This window comes from Callithrix jacchus, chromosome 4 (assembly GCF_049354715.1).
Source record: "Callithrix jacchus isolate 240 chromosome 4, calJac240_pri, whole genome shotgun sequence".
NCBI lineage: Eukaryota > Metazoa > Chordata > Mammalia > Primates > Cebidae > Callithrix > Callithrix jacchus.
In genome coordinates, this window is record NC_133505.1 from 104,357,080 (window position 1) to 104,380,573 (window position 23,494).

General features: G+C 35.3%; 1 protein-coding gene across 1 annotated transcript in view; it reads left to right on the plus strand.

The window, feature by feature from the left end:
- LOC144582184 (uncharacterized) overlaps positions 1-23,494 on the plus strand; it is a 1,185,294-nt gene that overhangs the window by 1,145,231 nt on the left and 16,569 nt on the right. The window contains exon 6 of the mRNA XM_078369860.1: positions 5,141-5,218. Coding sequence (XP_078225986.1) covers positions 5,141-5,218 — 78 coding nt within the window. The remainder of the gene's footprint in view (positions 1-5,140; positions 5,219-23,494) is intronic.

The following is a 23,494-nucleotide window of genomic DNA, read 5'->3' on the forward strand; positions in this document are numbered from 1 at the left end:
TTCCACTATGTAAAAATGTTTTTGCAAATTAATAACTAGCAATAATTATAGTCAACTTTATTACATGCTTTGTATGTGCGAGCTCCTGTACTAATTAAACACTTCTTATATAATCAGTCAAGAAGCCTGCCTTGTTCATCTTTATGCTTTCAGCATACAGTGTTGTGTTTGTTACATAAGAGATGTTCAATTAACATTTGTTCAATGCAAATGTAATAATGTTACATAAAGATGACGGTTAAAGATCATCACATTTCCTTAGTATTTTTGAAATAACTTCATGTTTATAATTATTATTTATAATCTTCCAACCATTTTCCTTTTGCCTAGGTAGCTGTAGCTCATGTTTGAGAAAACTGTATTGCCTAAACAATTATAAACACTTTGAAGTATTACTCAAATTCACACTTTTATATTCAAGTTCCTTTTGCATTTTAACCTTAAAAAACATTTTATCTGAATATGAATATATTTTCTAACCGTCATCTTCATGTAGGCCATTAGACTATCCCCCTTTTCCTTAACTTTATCATTGAGTTTTCTGGGGGTCATTTTCATCTCTTTTGTAAATGTAAGTAGAACATTGTATTTTCTTTCCTTTTCATCTCTTGCAGTTCCCTAGATCCCCACAGTTTTTCAAAAATAACTGTAAATGATGCAGTTAGCATGCTTGCCAGTTTCTTTCATCCCACAGAAAGAAGGTATATCATCTGGACCTGCTGATTTGTAGATATGCCGACTGTCCAAGGACTCACTTAGCCTGCTTTTGTAGATAGCTATTTTTACAAGATCTTCATTACTTCTGATTGACCAATATTTTTCTTCTTTTATTCTTTCCAAGGACCAATTTGTAAGATAAGTTCAAGGCCTCAGACATGTTAAAGTTATCATTAATTTCAAGACGCTCCACATTCATGAGTCCATTGGTCACGGCATTGATTGTGCTCCTACTGTGCTCAGAGCACTGTGCTTACCAAAGCTAAGAACAGTCTGAGGCTTTTCTCTGAGAGCTTCTTCCCCTTATTACAATTTGCTTGCTGCTCTGAACAATTCTGAAGAGTATTATGAGAAAGCACACCCTATGTTTACACATTTAAGTTCTGATTTATTTATGGAATGTTAAAAGTTACTCTATTTTCCTTTGTGTCATGTGTTCACTTGTTAATTTCTTCCAAAATACAAATTATTGATATTTATTAACTTAACCAAATAACATGCATGCCCTGACTGGAATAGCACACAAGTAATGGAGTTTGTGGGGTAAGTTTGGCTTTATTGCTATCCTAGATACACTACAACACGTATCTAAGCAATAATATAGCCAACACTATTCTGTTAATGGACAATTTTGAAATAGATTCTATGACTATTAATAGCCTAACGGTTTGTAAGATTTGTATTTCACATCACGCCATTAGGAAATCACAGCCATCTAACTACAGAAAACTGCAGTCAGATACATGCTGTATGTAACTTTCTTACTCAATTAAAGGGAAGCAACAGGTTACTGTCCATCTTAAGTTGAGCATTAATGGCTTCATTTACATGGCAAATGGCTAATTTTGATTAATACCTGAGTTTCCATGCCACATTTCTGACTATACTTTGGGATGTCTGGAAGAATTAACATTTTGTTTACTTTGTTTTTGTTGAAATCTCAAGTGTTTTCTTTTCTCATATCTACTGCTTTAACCCTGTCCCGATGACATATAATTCCATCATTGGGCAAAACGTTTTAACTCTTCATGTATTGGATAAACACTTGACCAAATTAACTGAGATAAGCGGCTTTTTAGCACTTAAAAGAAATGCAGTTGTTTAATGAAGCCTTTTATCTGGGTGCTTGGGTTCAGGCTCCAAGACCATGCCTGAAAGTGCAGGTTGGCTTTTCTGTGGCATGGCATGGTCTCTCCTGCTGGGTAGCAAAGTATTGTTTAATGTAATGCTAAGAGCATAGGCTTCTGACTCACAAAGGATGGGTTCAAGTCCCCAGACCTCTACTCTTCATTCCTTGAAACTGAACACGTCACATTATTTCTCTAAGCTTTACTTTGTACATATGTAAAATGCAAAATGTACCTACTTCATCATTGTTGTGTGAGATCCCATGTGGTATCAAATGTATAGAGCTTAGCATGGGATCAGGTATCTGGTTTAATTTAACCAGATACTGTGTTTAAAGAAGCCAGAAACAAGATTATTTCTGGGCAAACAGATAGGAAAGGAGCCATGTACACATTACCAACATAATTATATACAGAATTACTTTATAGTCACTGTTTTAATGAGATATATTTACATATATCTTGCTACATTGTAAAGCATTTGCTTCTCTCCTCCTTGAATTCCCATCTTTGTCTCTTATGAGTTTTGCAATATGAGAATAACCTTGAAGACTTGATAAACATCAGATTAGTACCACAGGCTAGTACTAAATAGGCTACTGTTTTTCAGCTCTTGTCATTTATCTTTTGGTCAGAGGATCAAAAGTTCAGTCTGTGAATTAACATGTAAGTTTGTTATTCCCACCAATTAATGAAGGCTTTAGATAGATGCAACTAAAATTTATGCTGTTGGGTTAGATCCCTTTTGCCTTTAAAATCTTATTTTTTATATTATCCTTGTGTTCCAATCCACGTTAATCTAGCTCAGTATCTAATCTCTAAACATGCCACATGCTCATGCTTCATTTGGGAATGTATGTCTTTATTCCCAGAAATGCTCTCTGGAACCAAGTTCCATGGCCCCTGATATTTATCTGTCAACTCTCAATTTAAGCCTGACTCCTTTACTAATCTAGGCCTTGTGTCCACTTAGATATTTCTTTCTCTTGGTTTCTAGAGCTCCTATGCTGTAGCACTCTCTGGATTCTTAGGGACAAAAGAGCACCTCTCTCTCTCTCTCTCTCTTTCTCTCTCTCTGTCTCTCTCTCTCTATATATATATATATATATGTGTGTGTGTGTGTGTGTGTGTGTGTGTGTGTATACACACACATAACAGGTGCCATGGTGATGTTATAAAGATATTTATGGGCACTATGCTGAAAGTGTAATCCATAGCAGTAACTAATAAACACTAATAAAGGGGTTAGTGGAATTTCTCAACGGTCATATTTTTAGCAGCAAACTATAATAAACTACTTTGAGTAGTAGAGTAAGATCATACACCTATATATCTGTACATAATTTGGAAATAGGACAACATCCTTTTTGCCAACCTTCTTGCTATCAGTGGCTTCTTTTAGTATATATTATTTGTCATTAACATACTAAATACAAATAATGAAAGCTGAAAGTCAATAAAGGGTAGCAGTCTGAGCTTCTGCAATGTAAATGCAAGAACACAAATGACCCCTGTTAACTCTTAGAAAATGTTGATAAGTGCCGAGGGACCCACTGCTACACTAGGGGAGGCAGCCTTACCAGAAATGTCTGGGGATCCCTGAAGGACACTGTTGTTCTAATCCATTTTCTTTCAAATAGGCCATTTTCTACTTTAAAAGAGTCCTTAAAAAATTCCCCACAGTGTGTGCACTGCCCAGTATTAAGGCCAATTATTTCTGCATTATATATTTAATAGTTACATCTTTCAGAGGTCCTCTGTTGAGAAGGCCAGGCAAAGCTCTCCCAGATAGCTTAAAGGAGATCTCAGCTTTATCTGCACATTCATCTGAATTCTGACTCTATCAGGGTATGTAATCGAGTGGGACCCATCTTGTTTCTGTTATTATTCATCTTATTGACAAATGAGATGCTCCATCATTTTAGTTTACAGTTACATTGTATAGACAGAAATATATAGAATATTTCCAGGATTCTAATAAAAGCCACATTGCATAAAGATACACTATTAGTGAACCAAAAAAAAAAAAGTGATACTTGGGAAGCCAAGGCAGGCAGATCACAAGTCAGGAGAACGAGACCATCCTGACCAACATGGTGAAACCCTATCTCTAATAAAAATACAAAAATTATCTGGGCATGATAGCCCATGCCTGTAGTCCCAGCTACTAGGGAGGCTGAGACCAGAGAATTATTTGAACCCGGGAGGTGGAGGTTACAGTGAGCTGAGATAGCGCCATTGCACTCCAGCCTGGTGGCAGAGTGAGATTCCATCTCAAAAATGAATGAATGAATGAATGAATGAATGAATAGATAAGCGATACAACAAATGCACATCTGAAATGTCAAAATTTGTCAGTCTTTAAAATGTCATTCTTAAAAAAGGCAACCAGCTGTCTCTTATAATTGAATTAAATGCTATATTTGGCTGTTTAAACAGACTAATAAGTATATTTTTTCTCAGTGTTGCTTCCTGTGAGGTATAGTGAATTGCTTTCCTCAAGGAATTTCTGTGGGAATCTCACTTTTTTATAAATATCCTTTCTTTACAAATGTTGGGGTTCATTGATCTTTAATGGTTTGTAAATTTTTGTTAAAATTAGCACTTGAGGAAAGTATTTTTAAAAGGATGTGAAATAATGCATGGAAAATGATGGTTTCTTTTATTGTAGGTAGATGAATGAGTAGACACATAGATATACTGTTCTCTCTATTTAGTGTACTTTTCTGTAATTCTATTTGGTGCCCTTTTCTATAATTCTCTTCGTCTGATCAATAGGTTACTAAAGAAATAGAAGGATGTTACACAGGACTTTTAATTGGTCAATTTCTACTTTAAAAATATCTTCAATACTTTTCTAATTCTCCCCTTTTAATCTTCAAGGTTATATCTGCAATTATGCTACATCATTGAGGTCATTCAAAATAATATATAGACACCTTAGAATTTTCTATTCTCCATTGATGGCTTGACTGTCCTTTCCCCTGATTTGCTGTAACAGAGCTCCCTTACAAGCATGTTGTGCATATATGGCTTCATGCCTGTTTTGCATCGGCCGTTTTTGCCTCTTAAGCATCCATCCTACTTAACACATTATATAGTGCTAGTTGCAAGATCACCTTACAAATAAAACATTTAGTGTAAATTCTGAAACAACAAAAGTAAATTGATCAACACAAATCAGGTGAATCATAAAGCTTAATATCCAGTCAGTCGCTCCTTTGTCAGGCCTGAGCTTTGTCTCAGGAGGGCTGCACTTGTTATATTATTCTTCTCATGTTTTCCTCCTTTTTCAGGGGCTAGGAGAATTGGGAAAGTACCTGGATTATCAGCAAGTATGGTGGGAAGGAAGAATATGAGCACACAACTGCACAGTAAGATGCTCTTCTCTGTCCGCGTGCCTGTGTGTGTGTGTGTGTGTGTGTGTGTCTATAACAGTGGCAGATGTGGAAACATCAACACAGTGAGGCGGCAAGGTATCTCTAGCATTGTCCATTTCATGTGATAGTAGCAACATTTTAATTAGGGTTAAGAGAATTTGAATTTGTACCTGTTCTTTTCATCTAAAACCTTCATGGGATCCACAAAATCTCTTATCCACTACTTGAAGAAAAGTAAATAGGTGCAACTAATTTGAATATTTAAGTCCTAATATTGAATATTTGTACTACCTAGCAATTCCATTCCTAAATGTACCCCAGAATCTTCACAGCAGACATCTTCATATTCACAATAGCAAAAACCTGGTGAAATGCCCTTCAGCAGCTAAGAGAATAAATAGTCATCTATTTACAACATAAAGTATTAGCCCATAGTCACAACAAACCGACTGCAGTGAGAAGCATCAATATAGGTGAATCTTGGCAATGCATTATTTTATTTTAAATTATTTTAAGTTCAGGGCTGTAAGTGCTGGTTTGTTATATAGGTAAATGTGTGTCATGGCAATTTGTTTTACAGATTATTTCATTAATAGCCATTAGTTATTTTCCTCACCTTCTCCCTCTCCCTCCTCCCACCCTCCACCCTCTGAAAGGCCCCAGTGTGTGTTGTTCCCCTCTATATGTCCACATGTTCTCATCATTCAGCTCCCACTTGTTAAATGAGAACATGTGGTATTTGGTTTTCTGTTCCCGAGTTACTTTGCTAAGGATAATGGCTTGAGAAAAAAAAAGATGTTCAAAAGTGGCAGAGTACTCTCAAAAACACTAAAGTAAAAAGTATGCACTTTTATGTTACTGATAATGATGCCATAAAAATGATATAACGTGAAAAGTTGGGGGTGACAAATTGGAGACTCAGGATGATTACCTTGGGTAGGAAACCCATACAATTAGATGTGTTTCAGTTACTAAGCCTGCGCAGAAACATTACTCCCAAATTTTATATAATAAAACAGCCATTTATCATGCAAATGGTTTCTGTAGGTCAGAAAGTCGGACATGGTATGGCATGATGGCTGGCCTCTTTCCATGATGGCTGCCCCAGTTGATAGCCAGAATTAACCACCAACTCTGAGTGAATGAGCCTTCAGATGATTCCATCCCCTTCATGTTTTCCATCTGAAGTTGCAAGACAATGTGAAGGCTTTGGGAAGGTGGTGAGTCTATATATACATATACATATACATATACATATACATATACATATACATATACATATACATATACATATACATATACATATACATATATATGAATGCCCACCATATGTGCCAGGTGATCTTCTAAATGGTCTGCATAGATTTAGCTTTAAACCCCTCAAATAACTTTAAATGTAGATACTATTATCACCACTTTTCAGATGAGGAAATTGAGATACAGAAAGGTGAAGAAATAATGTCACATAATAGTGGAGTCAGAATAAAAATGCAGACAGGTAGGTTTTTGGCTCCTATGCTTTTAATCACCATGTAATTTCTTGTCTCTTAAATAACCATAACAAAACAACAGTTTTGATATAGGACAGTAAAGAGCCGTTTGATATACTACTGGTTTTGATATACTGCTGGGTTTGAATGTGTATAGAGGCCTTATATATACTCTTCAGACAGTAAGAAATTGCAGTAATATTTTGCTTCCAAATTGTGGGGTCTGTAAATTTTCTCAGTAACATCCTCTGAAAATCCACAGAGGCCAGGGATGAAGTGGGAACAGAACTAAGGTTCAAAGGCAAATTGTGAGATGGGCTTGAGGAAGTAACAGTGAGGTTAGAGAGAAGAAGGGAAGGAATGAAGGATGGCTAGCAGACCCAACTTAGTGTTCAGAGGGGTAGGGAACCAAGGGAGACCTGGGGAAAGACTGGATATGGCCACAGAAGCAGTGTGCAGAAGAAGTTCATAAACCTGGTCCTGTCTGGTATGGAACAGGGCCGAGGATTCAGGACATGGAAGAGGACCGAGGATTCAGGACCTTGTTAGCGCTGCCCAGTTTCATGATGGGCTTCAGTCAGAGAACTAGCTAAAGCGAGAGCCCACCTCAAGGTCAGTGAGTCTTCTTACGTTACTTGACCCAGTGAGGTTTGCCCTTATGAGATCTATTGCTGCTATACCAGCATGTGTCCTGAGGTATTGCAGTTGCTTATTTACTTGTCAGGAACTCTAATTAAGGGCAGTAATATGTCCATCTTACTCATTGTCATCTCCCAGAGCTTTAGCTACTGTGAATCACTAACTAGATTTTAATGAGTATAGCTTAATATATATAAGTTAACTGAGTGAAAGCTGTAAATCTACAGTATAATTAATTGGGGGTTGTTGGGGGCTGCAGGGTAATGGAGTGTGAGAAACTTAGAAAGTACAGGTACTGTTAGGTGGGAGTTCATGCTGATCGAATGAAAAGGGAAAACAGAGTTACGCTTTAGCAGTAGGTGCCTGCTATTGTTGGAGGGGTGTGTGTGTGTGTGTGTGTGTGCGCGTGCGCATGCACACGCACATGCTCCCACGCACATGTGTAAGTGCATTTGCAAAATATGAAATTTGCTTTTTGGGAGTGGGGAGCATAAGCAGGGTATAAACTGTGTCAGTGAACAGAATAAGACTAATTCCACATTTTTATGTGTATTTGTCAAGGTTTGCTCAGAGCTAGGACATTTATGATTCCATCAGTTGCAAAACTTGCACCTGAGAAAGACAGGAGAAAGCCAAGAACATGCCATTCCAAATATAGCAGCCAAATTCTACCATAGGTCTCCTCTTTCAGTGCAATTAAGGGAACTGATCTTATACACTTGAGTATTTACAAATAAGATTCTATCAAGAAAACTTGGGAGGAGACCAAAAATTAGCATCAAAACCTTATTGCAATTATTTGTTGCCTGAAAATTATATAAAAGGTGTACCTATAAATTCAAAACCACTGATATCTCAATAGTATACAATCTTACCAACCTGATAAAGGTATACAGCACATATTAGGCAATGAAACTTACTTCTAAAAATATAAAGAAGGTAGAGTTTCTGTTATCAATCCGGAAAAGTGGTATTGCTCACTGTCAGCATATGATGAGTAGAAATTAGCCAGCATGCTAAGTAAATTACTGAATTCTCATGGATCTGATTTTACCATAATTGGACCAGAAGTTTAGAGAGATGCCATGAATGACCATTTTCAGATGTTTTATTTATTTATAAAGTAATGCTGTACAAAAGAACCATTCGCTATTTGAATAACACAAAAGGAAGAAGCTGCTTATCTTCCTTTGAGCCATTAATATGACATCAGAAAAATTTGATGAAAGAAACATGCAAATTGCACCTTTCCCCAGAGAAGCCTGACTGGCTGTGGATATCTGGGAAAGCACAGCCCTGATTATTCCTCCCTATAACACAAAATTTCTCCTGACACCATCTGTCTGTCCTCACCTACCAAACATATCTGCTCCATTCTGAGAAAATGTCTCTCGGCAACTTTCTGCTCATAAAAAAAGTTATGAAAATAAACTAGCATTATTCATGAACATTTCACCAGTCTGAAACAACATGTGCAAAATAAAAATAAAATTTGGAAAACCACATCTCAGGAAAAGCACAAATTCAAGCCATGAAAAAAAAAAAAGAAAAAAGAAGTCAGCCAGCCCCATAATAATTTTAAAAGTTCCTTCAGTTGAAGTAGCTAGGCAGGCTCACTCGCCTCTCAAGCCTGAGGTTGAGAGGATATAACCCTTTTTTGCATTACATGAAATAGCTTCTCCAAAGGAAAAAAAAAAAACCAAACTTGCTACATAGCCCTTGTGGTTATCCTTGAAGCACAATAGGAAGGCTGTGAAGGCACTCAGAAAAATACATTTGAGTGAACTGGATGACTTTAAAGGAAATCAGAAAATGACCTCCAGAGCAGTAATCTTCATAGAGATATTTATATTTTAATATTGCTGGAAATTTTGCTGCTTATCAAAGCTGAAAAGTAAAAGTGCTGGCTGGAGCTGAGCCTACTATCTCCTGGGAAGTCTTTCTCCACAAATACATTGTTTTTCATGAATTCTGACTTGAGGCAAGCCTCCTTTCAGTGCTGTCTATCACTTTTCTTACTCTTGACAGTATACGTAATGGTTTACAAAGAGTAAAAATGACCCAGCCCTGTCCTTAAGAAGCTTGCACTCTAGTTCAGTGGCTTTGAAGCTGTTTTCACACCAACTAAGAAACATATTTTATGCCATAAAAGAGCAGACACACAACACACAGAAAAACCAAAAGAATACTTACATTAATTTTTCTAGATTAAAGAACAAGAAGTAACAATGAAGTATCATTGGAAGTATTTTAATTAAAAGAAAATCCCTCCCCCAGTGTTTCTTCTTTCTACTTATTGTGTATTTATTGTATGAGTAAAAATATATGAAACAGGGAGAAGAATGTTTCTGGATATCACAAATAGGTTTAAATGCAAACATAGTAAACAATTTTCAGAGCACACTTTGATAACGACTTAGATTGAAAACTAATTTTCATTATTAAGCAAATTCAGGCCCACCCAAGATTTTGTGAGGCTCTCTAGAGCTTTGTGCTTTCTAATTCACTGGGCAATACAAGCATTAAAATAATATTGAAGTGATTTTAAAATAATAACCTTTAAAAATTAAAAGAGGGAAACATGGACCAACCAGTTATTGAATATGTACTGTGTAGTAAGCATTAGGTTGAGAACTTTATATATATTATCTTATTCAGATTTTATGTCATAACTGTGAGATGAGTAGATTAATTGGCCATTTCACAGGTAGGAAAACAGAGGCTCCTGCAAGTTAAGTGACTTGCTCAAAGTTAAAGGTATGGTAAGTGCCAGTGGCAGTATCCAAACCATTTTGCTCTGAGGCACATCTGCACAGTGCTGGTCCCTCATAGCCTAAGGTCATCAGAGTGGCAGATGGTCATGTGTACGTTTTGCATGTCTCTAAAATGGGTATAAACATGCTTACCAAACAGAAATATCTACTATAGGTCCCAACATGGAAGTCACAGAAAGGGCAGCCTGAGAGAGGAAGAATTTGGTGACCAATATGTGTTACAGCTGGCATGTTAATTTCCTAGAGTGTGCCAACCATAAAGCACACATTAGAAACCTATGCGTCTTGCAACATTTTCTCATTTTGATGTTGTTCATTTTGATCATCACCCTAGTAATCTGTTTTTATAGTGGTGAATTGTCTTGTGATGACTTTTAAGGAGGGGTACAAATTTGCAAAATTACTCAATTTCAAATGCACATTGTAATATAGTTTTCTTAAAAAATATGTAATATATATTTGTGTGTGTATACACACATACACACACACACACATACTTTTTCAGAGGTCAGCCAACTTATAGTTAATAGAAAATATTTGGATTTATATTTTATTATTTCAATTTGGGTTTTATATTTTTCTGGTTTTATTAGGATTAAATTACACTAGCCATGGATAAGACCAGCAGTTTGTTAGGTCCAAGTGGATGCCACAGACTCAATTCTATATCTAAACTGAAATTCAGATTGAATGGACACCTTTGAACTGATTCCTTTTGTCCCTAATCATTAGTAGAAGAAATGTGGCCTTCTCCATCCAATTCAGAATTGTTTATGAATTTATCCCTTCTGGGGTTTTCCTTCCCTCATTCTTTCTCTACTCCTTCTTTCCTCCTCTCTTCCCTCCTTTCCTCCTTTGGGCTTACAGAAATTATATTTATAGAAAAGAAAAGAAGTCTGTGATATATGGGAGAGTAATTTGATTATGTAAAAAGGGAGATGCTCTTTATATTTGTTCTTCTGGGCTTGAAACAATGTCATTAATCAGACTCTGATAAGAGTTATTTCAGATTTTTCAAAACATCAGTTCTCCTGTTTTTGTTCCTCACATAAGATCTAAACCCTTTTTCTACCTACCTTGTATCCAACAAGTAATGATTAGGAACTGTTGAAATCTTTACACTATCCTAGTAATGTGCCAATTAAAGAAGGTGTTTTACCCAGAATACAAAGATTTGTCTGAGGTGGCCACCACTTTGTTAAGGCTGTTTTGTGGACATCTTCATAATTAATGAAAAAATCATTAGGAATTCAGTCTTTATTAACCCCTATAGCTGCAGGGGCCCATTTCATCTTAATTGCATTCATTTGGCACTGGCAGTATTATACAGCATAATCACTAATAAATGATCTTTTAATTTGTACCAATCAACGGAGCTTGCTTTCATGCCAATATTCCTGTTTCTTTGATGTTGACCTGTCTTGATTTTTGATCATTTGGGCTTAAGATGATTTACTGGAAAATCAATATCAATACCAGAACTGCTTGTATTCATACGTTTGTGGTTAGGTTCCATTTGAGTGTATTTTGATTGAAATAAGTAGTGCTTGATTACCCATTCAGATGAGGGGGAAAGCATAATCAAGTTCAGAAATCTGGTACTGTATTCTTACTCAAAAGAAAATAATTAGAAACTGTAGGGAAACTGAAGATTCAGGAGAGCAGTAGAGGTAACACTTCAGATGCCACTAATTAAGCAACTTTGTCCGCCATCTCCTAAAGGCCTTCACCAATAGCATAATATGCTATTACCCATTAGCAAGGCCAATGGGGGCTTTGGTTACACTTGTTAATGGGAAACCCCAAGACAGTTTCTCTCATTATCCCGCTGTCAGCACTGTCTCTGCAGTGTAAAGTGGTCGTCATTGTTCTGTGGGTCAGCTAACCAGAAACCAAGCTTCTGTAAAGAAACATTCTGCAGCTAATTGAAAATGACTGAAAAATCCCCTTATCATCCAGTCACCTCTCTTTATTTGTGGAACAATGGGACGTATATGGAGTTGTGGAGAAAAGGGAAAGTTCAGGCTATGACATTGAATTTTTCCTGACTAATACAACTACAAAGAAGTCTTTGAAGATAATTCCAGGGGAAAAATCCACTCACTTTTTTTAAGAGATAATGACAGTAAGACGTAAGTGAATGTTGAATATTGCACTTGCTGTTCTGAAAAGTACTTTATGTTTATGTGATTCCCTTCACTAGAGGAACTCAAAGCTTTTTCCATGGAACTGCTGAAATCCTCATTATCCTAATGAGCAAATGGCACAAAACTGGAAAAGCCACAAGGAACATGAAGCTTAATCACATATTCTGAGCCGGGCTGTTTTCCTGAACTCTTAAATATAGTTTAGTATTAGGTATATTTCACTTTAAGTAACTCAAACTCTGGAAATACAAATTGACAGAAAAAGAAACAAATCAGGTTTTATATACAGAAAGGGAGGGAAAAGAAAAAGGACTAAAGTAATCCCTATGTTTAGAAGAGTCTTTGCTTTATGAAAGGACTTGATGCATTGTTCTTTTCTTTAAATATCAAAGTACATTTAAAACTTGATTCAAACAAAAATTTAAAAAGACAGACAAAATGTGATGATTACATATCTTAAATGAGGAATGCTTAATTTGGGTATCTGTGGAAGTTTTCTATTTTGTCATCTGCAGGAAGATGCAGCGATACTCCATGTGACAGTGAGCTAGGTGAACTGAGCTGGTATTGTTCATTCATTATTTCTTTCAATCAGTATTTATTGGCAATCATTCTGTTTTAGGCAGAGTGCCAGGCACAGGAGATACCAAATTAATTAGATATGACATTTTGCCATAAGAAATCTACAATCTACTGGATGAAGTAATGACAAAAAACTTATAATAATTATATGATAGTGTAGTAAGTGAAGCAATTTATATATAGCAAACTATATATTGCACAATGCTTTACAGAGGAAAGATAACTAAGGCAACTTGGGAGGGTTAGGAAAGATTTCTATGAAGAAGTAACCCATTAGCTGAACTTTAAAGGATGAGCAAAAGTTATCTAAGCAAGTCGCAGGAAAAGAGAGCAATGATCTTTGAGTACATTTCAGGGACATCATAAGCAAAGAAGAGAATAAATAAATGATAGGTTGTCCACAGAGTATGTATGTAAGCAAGCAGTTCAGTGAGGCAGGGAGTAGAGAAGAAAGAGGCTGAAGAGGCAGACAGAGAACAGATAGCTACCTCCTCTGAATGTCCCTTATAAGATATGAGAAACAGAGGAGTCAGATTTGCATTTAGCTAGATCACTTTGGTCACCAGAGAGAAGATTTTCTGAGGGAAGGACCAGATATATGACTACTATTTATCGGCATCTTGTTTCAGTAATTCATACAAGAGATAAAAGGGGCTTGAACCGACAGCAATTTCAATGGGAAACCATTAAAGATAAGCATGAGTAAGTTCCCTTGGACAGGGTATCCAAAAAAAATTTAGTGAACTAAGGGCAGAACTAGGATATCAAAAGATTATGAGTAAGTTAAGGAAAAGAATTTACAAAGGAGTCAGAGGAGGACAAATGGAGATGGAAGAAAAACCAAAACTGTGAGACATAAGTTCCAACAAGAAAAAGACTTCTAAATTAGAACAAGTAATCAGCCATATCAAAATGAGGTAGAACCTGCACACAACTAAGGCCTTGGAAATATTGCCTTTGGATTTCAAGGGTTATTAGTAACTTAATGAGTATACTTTCACTGGAGTTGACATGGTGGAGGCCTAAAGGTAGAGCAGGGAAGAGTTGCAAATGATGGCTGTGAACTAGTGTTTCAAAAAAAGGGAATACCAAGCTCAGCCAGTGGCAAGCTGGTTAGTTGGGTATAGTGAATCCAGGAAACATTTTCTTGGATGAGAGACATTTGAGAATGTTTTCAATCTGAGGGAAAGACGTTGGCAATATGATACAAAAGAGGTTGAAGATAAAGATAGGGGTAGAAATAATGGGCTACAGGGAAAGTGGAGGAAAAAGCAACCATTCTGAGAACAGAAAGGGGAACTGAAGAGGTGAGGTAATAATAGGCAAGCTGGGGTTGAAGGTCATACATTTGTTCTGCATGGTCGTTGTTTTCTCCTGCAATACTCAGTTGTCCCAAGGTAGGCATAGAGAGGGCAAATTAGCATTGAACTTGATGGGTATGGTTTAAAAAAAATGGAGGTACTAAAGAAACTGAGATTCTGGGAAAGGAGCAGTTCAGATGGTCAACATGGGAACTCAATCATAATGGGTGGGGGAAGGAAATAGGACATATTTGATATAATAGATAGATTAAGAAGGTTTCTATGAGGTCAAAAGATACCAGTGAAAGTAACAAAAAGAAGGATCTGGAAGGATAGAAATGATCATTAGGAGGGCAGAGCCACTCTGAACCTTTTAATAGTGCCTTTCAAGTTCCTGGTCCTGCAAGGTTTTCTTAAAAACCTCAAAGAAATTTAGATTAACTAGGCAGGTCCAAAATTCTTGCCTTCATATAGTTTTATTTGGATCCCCTGTTATCCAAATCTCTAGAAAAGTATAAATTTAATGGCCCTGTAACATGACCATCAGAAGCAACTTGGGACCAGTTACTCTAGATCATCATTTTCTAAACTGTTTTCTGGCTTCAGCAAAGGTCAGTAGATAGTTGCCATTCCACTTTCTAAAGAAAAATGTTTGTGGATAAGAAAGTTTAAGAAATATCAGGTTAAATCCAGTAAGTAGGCATCGATTGTGTATTGAAAGACTTCCCAGAGCCTTTAATAAGCTTGTGAGCATGGTGAATGGTCTGTGCTTTCCCATACTTGCTGGTGGTAACACATTTTGGTCCACAGATCTCCTTTAATTTGCTGCAGAGCTAGTGGGAAACACTGCATTGGGTTTTCACTGAATAATATCTTTTGATTTGAAATGCTGGCTGCTATATTCTGAATATTTGTGTTCCCAAAAACTTACACATTGAAATTCTAACCCCCGAGGTGATGGCATTAGGATGTGAGGCCTTTTGGGAGGTGATTAGGTTATGAAGGTGCAGCTCTTATGAATGGGATTAATGTCCTTTTAAAAGAGGCCAGAGAACAACCTTGCCCCTTATACCATGTGAAGGTGCCACCTATGAATCAGGAAATGGACCCTCACCAAGCACTGTCTCTGCCTGCTCCTTGCTTTTGGACTTCCCAGCCTCCAGAACTGTGAGAAATAAATTTCTTCTGTTCAAAAGCTACCCAGTCTATGGTATATTGTTACAGAAGACTAAAATGAATAAGACACTACTTTAACTGTAGCTTTAAATTTTAATTTGAGATACTGGAGAAATGTAAGTCACTTAGGATAACAACATTTTTTAAAAAAATTTTACCAACATGTTGTTAAATGTTTATAAGAAATATTATATGCGTGCTATTAGCTTGCCACTGTGCTGGATGCTGAGAGGTAACACTCAAGCACATTTGAGTTGTTTCTTAGTGCCACGTACTGAACTATGGGGAATAGAAAATGGGAAGAGCATGGGTCGCACTCTCAGATTGTTTAGTGACTTTTCTTTACAGAATTTCTCTTTTGCTCCAACCTACCTCAGGAATTTTGCTATAATATTCTTTCTTCTAAAATCATTTTGGTTTTCTTTTTGCACATTTATTATTCTTGGCATGAATAATACCGATGTCTGTTTTGAATGTGTTATCTTTTTATTTCCATTTATGTTGTTCTTGTCCTGTCTTTCTGTGCCACGCTGAAAATAACAGTTCATATTGATATTATCTGGGCCATTTAAAAATTGAAATAATTGAACTAAATATACTTAAGTGATTTTGTTTTAAACTTCACACTTGCAAGTATTCCAGTCTGTCCTCAGACTTCATTTCTTCAACCTTGCCACATTTTCAAGTACAACAATATCCCATCTGCAATTTTGTTCATTTGACATGATCTCCAAATAGCACCATCCACTTGGGGTCTCATATGCTTATTAAGTATACTCTAATTATCTACATATATTTGTCTTTGAAATCACTTTCCAAAGGTCTATGAAAAAGTCATCCTGAATTTTCAAGACTGTATATCTCTCCAAAATGTATTTTAAAGCTCTGATTCTCTTAATAATACAACCACGGCTTCGCTATTTTTAAGTTATGCTTTTAAATGTCTTTTTTAAAAGCTTGATTTAAAATTATGCTATTAATTGAGATTCACTATTTTCATTTAATAAGATCTGTTTTGAAATTATGTTTAAAATATGGTACTACTTCACTGATGAAGTTCTTGAATATTGTTTTTGTGTGTCACTAAAACACACATCATCATCACTATTATTGAAAGGCTTTTAGTACCTCAAAGGACAACATTTTGCTAAAAATTCCAATGAAACATGATCCTTACCTATTCAGAATTTTTCTATTATTTCTAATAATTCATATAGTCAGAATTAAATGTGAATTAAAAATCAAGGAGACTACCCATCCACCTCCCAAATCTATAAAAGTAAAACAGTTACAAAACTAGGAACTTCAGCCATTTGCATTGTTAGAATGCTTCTAAACAATGTGGATTTATGATCAGCACACACAATAACAAAAACAGAAACAAAACAATGTTAGATGATATGCTGGCAAAATGAAGCATGGTTATCAATTAGAAATTAAAGTGAGGTTTTTCCTATATGTTCATACTCTGGGATTCTAACATTTTTGATATGGCATTTTTTAAAAAGTAGCATAGAAATTTTTTCATTGATTTTGTTTATAATAGCTTTATGGGTTTTATAAACATAGTTTTCAAAACTTTCAAGCCCACAAAGTACAATTAAAGCTATTCATGTTTACCAAAAGCCTTTGGAAAGCAAGGTAGAGCATCACTCACTCAAGTTTCTTGATGTAAAAAAGCAGACCACAAGTTGTTGCCTCTTGCCTCATCTTCTTGGGGAGAACTGTTCACTTAATTGCATATTTGCCCCCTGCCTGACCACTGGAAAAATAACCTTTCTAGGACATTCCTTTGTAGCAACATGTGACTTGCTCTTTCTTTGGTGACCTGGGCCATGCTATCCCAATATGAGAAGCAATAAATTGAAGTCAAATACTTATTGGAATGAAACTCTCATTTTTAGAAGAAATTCAGATCTATTTAGCTTGACCTTGGAACTTGAATTGAATCTTTAGACACTCAACTTTCTCCAGGGAAGTATGAGGTTTATATGAATTTGAGTGTATTAAAGCTAGTCTGGCTCTGATCTATGTACCAAGTTGGTTAATTTTTCATTTAAAGGACAAAGGGTTTCACTGGAACTAATTTAACTGATTTAATTTGTGATATTCACATACCAGTTTATATTCTAAACCAGGAGAGGTTTTTTAAAACCATTAACATGTCATTAAAAAAACATAATATGTTCACTGATTGATGTTTTGAAGGTAGCCTCGGTTGCCTATGGCTGGGGACTTCTGACATGGTTCATTTTTGCCTTTGCTACTAACCAATTGTGTGACCTGATATGAGGTGTTTCACCTTTCTCTGATTCACTCTCTGACTAATAATCAGCTGTTATAATAATTCTCTCTTCTATCTTTCTCAAAGGAGTATACTGAGAATTAATAAGTTAATGGTTATAAAGTACATCAAAATGATCATCTAAAAGGCAATCTGTTAGGACTTTTATGTTATGGAAACATGTTAAAAAAAATTTTTAATTTAACCAGAGAAGATCACTGCTCTAAGATTTATCAAATGAGTAAATGTGAGGATAAATGGGTTTATTTTGTGCTTAACCTCATAATGTTTATAAGTTTGTAGAAATTCTGAGTTAACAAGACAAAATAATTACATTTGAGCATTACATTGAAAATATTTCTCCATAATAATTTTCCATGTCCTTTACCAGTTCAAAATGTAGCTATTACCAGAAACTTCCTTGATTAACCTTACTCCATCCAATTTCTCTTATACTTTGTCCATCACAATGCAATATTCACACTAATTTTATTGTGCTCGTGCTTTGTAACAGTTTTAAAGTCATTTCCCATGATTATTCTTTTTCCTATCAGCTTATATACTTTATATTTGTCAGACACAGTGTACCTGCTTACTCTATCTTTTTTGATGCATCTATGACCGGGCCACAGAAACACTTGAGAAATGATGTTTGCTGATTACATGCAAATAGAGATGGAAATTGAATTTGATCAGTGTTTCATGTCTCATATCTTTATAAAAAGCTGTACATTGCACCATGAAAGAAACCAAATAGTAACTAGTCCCTTGGACACTTAAAAGTTTACAAGTTTTGTTACATTTAAATTAAACAACATACATTTTGATGCAATCATGTTAGTAGTTATATTGCCATTGAAATACAAAAATATAAAACACAAAAAAAGACAATTACAGTAACAGCTAAAAATTATAGTAATATTTTCCAATGTAAATTTTACTGTCTTAAAAACAATAAAATGTAGATATATTAGAAAAAAACAAGTTTACAAGAGGAGTAAAATGGGTCATAAGGAAGAAACACAATATTACTTTAATCTTCAAAAGATGAATTTGGCATCACATATTTATTTATGAAATAAATGATTAGTATTGTAAGTGTCTATAAAACAAGCTCCCAAGCATTCTTTTCAAAAGGAAGGAAAAGAAGAAAACAAGTTCTAATTAATGCACAAGTGTGAATGAAAGGGAAATCTTACAACACCTAATAGGAGATTTTGGTTATTTTTGTCTTTTTAAATGTAAATTTATTTTATTATTAAGATCTTTACAGAATAGAAAACTATTTTTGTGTCTAATTAATCAAAGAAATATCTCATGTAATTTACTTTGCCACCATAAACCTTGAGGAATTTTCCAAGAATTAGTTATTGAGTAAAATAACAAGAAAGCAGCTTTCAGACAGGAGTATTACTTCCACCTTTCTCTATCCAATTGGCATTGCAAGTCTATCTTCTCTTAAAATGGAGAAATAGTCTCCAAGTCTATGACTAGAGCTTGCTGGACAAAGTTTCAAATGCATCTTACTGCCATGATTATTATGAGTTCTAATAGTGATAAGATAGTAATAAAATGTATATAGGTATTCTTGTAAAATAAGAAACAGGAGAATAAGCCTGGGCAACATGGTGAGACTCAATCTCTATCAAAAAAAATTTTTTTTAATTAGCCGGGTCTAGTGGTGCATCTCTGTAGTCTTAGCTATGTGGAAGGCTGAGGCAGGAGGGTTGCTTGAGCCCAAGAGTTTGAGGCTGCAATGATCTGTGATCAGCCCTTCTTCCAGCCTGGGTGACAGAGAGAGATGATGTCTCTTAAAAAAAAAAAAAAGGAAAAGAAATGAATTAAAATGGAGAAAGTAAGAAACATTAGTCTTTCATCAACTTTTAACATAATTTCTAAAATGTATTTGCTTCATAATCTTTTAAAACATTTTTGTATATAATCAGGAAAGCATTCTCTTAACTTTCCTTTATATATGTGTTTGTAATTGCATTTTTCATTCTAATGGATGTTTTATCTGTGTTTCAATAAAAAATTGATTTACCAATTTTATTTTTTATCCAGAGGGCAAACTTGCTTTTTGACTTATACTTTCTATCATTGCAGTCTTTTATAATGCCTTTTGCATTTATTTAAACCATTTTAGATGTTAAAATCCTAACTTTTTTTCTCTCTCTTCTTTTATTCCTCTTTTGCTTTGTTTTCTACCCCCCCCCCAATTTTTTTGCTTTCCACCCATCTGATATGTGTCTGTTATACACAGGATAAAGTTGAATTATATCATGCTATCCAGCAAGACTCTTTTTGTAGGTAAATCCATCTCATTTATATTTTAATGTCTTAGTTTATTTTATGAAATAACTTTTTGTTGTTCTTTTCAGCCTCCTTATATCCCTTAACTTTTTAAGTATCTACAAGAGTTATTATTTTTAGACTGAATATATTTTAACACTTGGAAGAGCATAAATAAAATAAACTTGCTTAATATCTTTTTCTCCAATGAATAAGAGAAATTAATAGAACCCTATTCAGTGATATAATTCATTTCCATTATATATCCTCACTTTGATTAAACTTACATCTCTTCCAATAATCTTACATAAAGAAAATGAGTAGCCTTACATTTTCTTCCATCTTCCTTCTCTGACAATGTTCCATTTTTGGTTAGGTGTATGATTAATTTTTTAATGTCATAAATTCACCCATAATTTTACCCATAATTCCTAATAGTTATTTCACACCACAGTGTAGTTGTCAAATTTTTATTTTGATTCGTGGATGGATATGATCACTAAATAGTTCTTTACAAAAGCCCTCTGGATTCCTTATCTTTTGGATTCTTGCAGGTTTCAGAACATCTTTCTGTTGCTTTTATGCTTATACCACAATTTAATATACCATAAAACACATGGGCCAATTTTTATATTTTTCTTTAAGTGTGTTATGAACATTTCTTTTTTTTTTTTTTTTTAATTTATTTTTTTTTATTGGATTATAGGTTTTGGGGTACATGAGCAGAGCATGCAAGACAGTTGCGTAGGTACACACATGGCAGTGTGCTTTGCTTTTCTTCTCCCCTTCACCCACATTTGGCATTTCTCCCCAGGCTATCCCTCCCCACCTCCCCCTCCCACTGGCCCTCCCCTTTTCCCCCCAATAGACCCCAGTGTTTAGTACTCCCCTTTCTGTGGCCATGTGTTCTCATTTTTCATCACCCACCTATGAGTGAGAATATGCGGTGTTTCATTTTCTGTTCTTGTGTCAGTTTGCTGAGGATGATGTTTTCCAGATTCATCCATGTCCCTACAAACGACACGAACTCATCATTTCTGATTGCTGCATAATATTCCATGGTGTATATGTGCCACATTTTTCCAATCCAGTCTATTATCAATGGGCATTTGGGTTGATTCCAGGTCTTTGCTATTGTAAACAGTGCTGCAATGAACATTCGTGTACATGTGTCCTTATAGTAGAACGATTTATAGTCTTTTGGATATATACCCAGTAATGTCTTTGGAGATTAAATGTGCTTGTAGACACTTTTGGTCACCTTTCTTATAAGATATTTCTGGTCATCTTCTCATAGGATGATTTTTTTTACTACCTTTGCAGCTAAATACATTTATTAAAATATATATAACTGGGCCAGGCATAGTGGTTCATGCCTGTAATCCCAGCACTTTGGAGGCCAAGGTGGGCAGATCATGAGGTCAGGAGTTTGAGAACAGCCTGGCCAATATGGTAAAACCCCATCTCTAATAAAAATACAAAAATTAGCCAGGTGTGGTGGCATGCACCTATAGTCCCATATACTTGGGAAGCTGAGGCAGGAGTATCTCTTGAACCTGGGAGGTGGAGGTGGAAGTTAGCCAAGATCGTGCCACTGCACTCCAGCCTACACAAGAGTAAGACTCAGTCTCAAACAAACAAACCAACAAACAAAAATAAGCAAACAAAAAATATATAGATATTATATTATATATATAGATATTAATATAATATCTATATATATACAGAACTATTGATGTTCTAAATACATGCTGTTTATCCTGGAATATCATTTTATATTTTATCTCCAACTTTTAGAGAAGTTTTCTCTGATTATTTTTGTGGCTGTTTTTTTTCTCCTACTTGTTTTTATCTTTTTTTAGAAACACAAATATGTATACATAGAATATTAACTTTCTTCAGTATCCACTATGTTCCTCTTAGTTCTCTTTTTTACTCCTTATTCTTTTACATTCTGTGTTACATAATTTTTTAGGGCATGAGCTAATGACTCTGTTTGGAGCAGTGTTTATTCTGCTTCTTTATGCTTCATTTTGCAGTCTTAATGTATTTATTTATTTACTTTTAATAGTCTAACTTTTATTTTAGGTTCAGGGGTACATGTGCAAGTTTGTTATATAGGTAAATTTATGACTCAGGAGTTTGATGTACAGATTATTTCATCACCTCAGTACTAAGCACAGTACCTGTTTCTTTTTTTCTCTGAATTTCTCCCTTCTCCCAACCTCCTCACTCAAGTAGGTCCCAGTGACTGTCATTCCCCTTTCTGTTCCATTTGTTCTCATTGTTTAGCTCCCACTTAAAAGTGAGAACATACAGTATTTGGTTTTCTGTTCCTCCATTAGTTTGCTAAGGATAATGGCCTCCAATCCATCCATGGTCCTGCAAAGGACATGATCTCGTTTTTTTTCTGGCTGCATAGTATTCCACGGTGTATATGTACTACATTTTTAATCCAGTCTACCATTGATGGACAATTAGATTGATTCCATGTCTTTGGTATTGTGAATAGTGCTGCAATGAACATATGCCTTCATGTGTCTTTATGGTAGAATGATTGTATTTCCCTGGGTGTATACCCAGTAGTGAGATGGCTGAATCAAATGGTAGTTCTGTGTTTAGTTATTTGAAGAATCACCACACTGCTATCCAGATGGTTAAACTAGTTTACACTCCCAGTAGTAGTATATAACATTCCCTTTTCTCTACAACCTCACCAACATCTGTTATTTTTTGGCATTTTCATAATAGCTATTCTGCCTGGTGTGATATGGTACGTCATTATGGATTTGATTCGCCTTTCACTAATGATCAGTGATGTTGAGGTTCTTTTCATGCGATTGTTGGCAGCATGTATGTCTTCTTTTGAAAAGTGTCTATTCACATTCTTTATCCACTTTTTAATGGGGTTGTTTGTTTTATGCTTGTACGTTTGTTTAAGTTCTATGTAGATTCTAAATTTTAGGTCTTTGTTAGATATGTAGTTTGCAAATATTTTCTCCCATTCTGTAGGCTGCCTGTTTACTCTGTTCATAGTTTCTTTTGCTGTACAGAAGAAGCTCTTTAGTTTAATTAGGTCTCATTTGTCAATTTTTTGTTTTGTTGCAATTGCTTTTGGTATTTTCATCATAAAATCTTTGCCACTTTCTATGTCCAAAATGGTATTTCCTAAGTTATGTTCTAGGGTTTTTATAGTTTTAAGTTTTACATTTAGGTCTTTAATCAATCTAGAGTTGATTTTTTATATGGTGTAAGAAAGAGGTCGAGTTTCAATCTTCTGCATATAGCTAGTTAGTTATGCCAGCATTATTTATTGCTTTATTCCCGTTGCTTGTTTTTGTCAGCTTTGCCAAGGGTCAGATGGTCGTAGGTATATGGCTTTATTTCTGAGCTCTCTATTCTGTTCCATTGGTCTATGTATCTGTTTTTGTACCAGTACCATGCTGTTTTGGTAACTGTGGCCTTGTAGTACAGTTTGAAGTCTGACAATGTGATTCCTCCAGCTTCGTTCTTTCTGCTTAGGATTGCATTGGATATTCAGGCTCTCTTTTGGCTCCATATGAATTTTAGAATAGTTTATTTCTA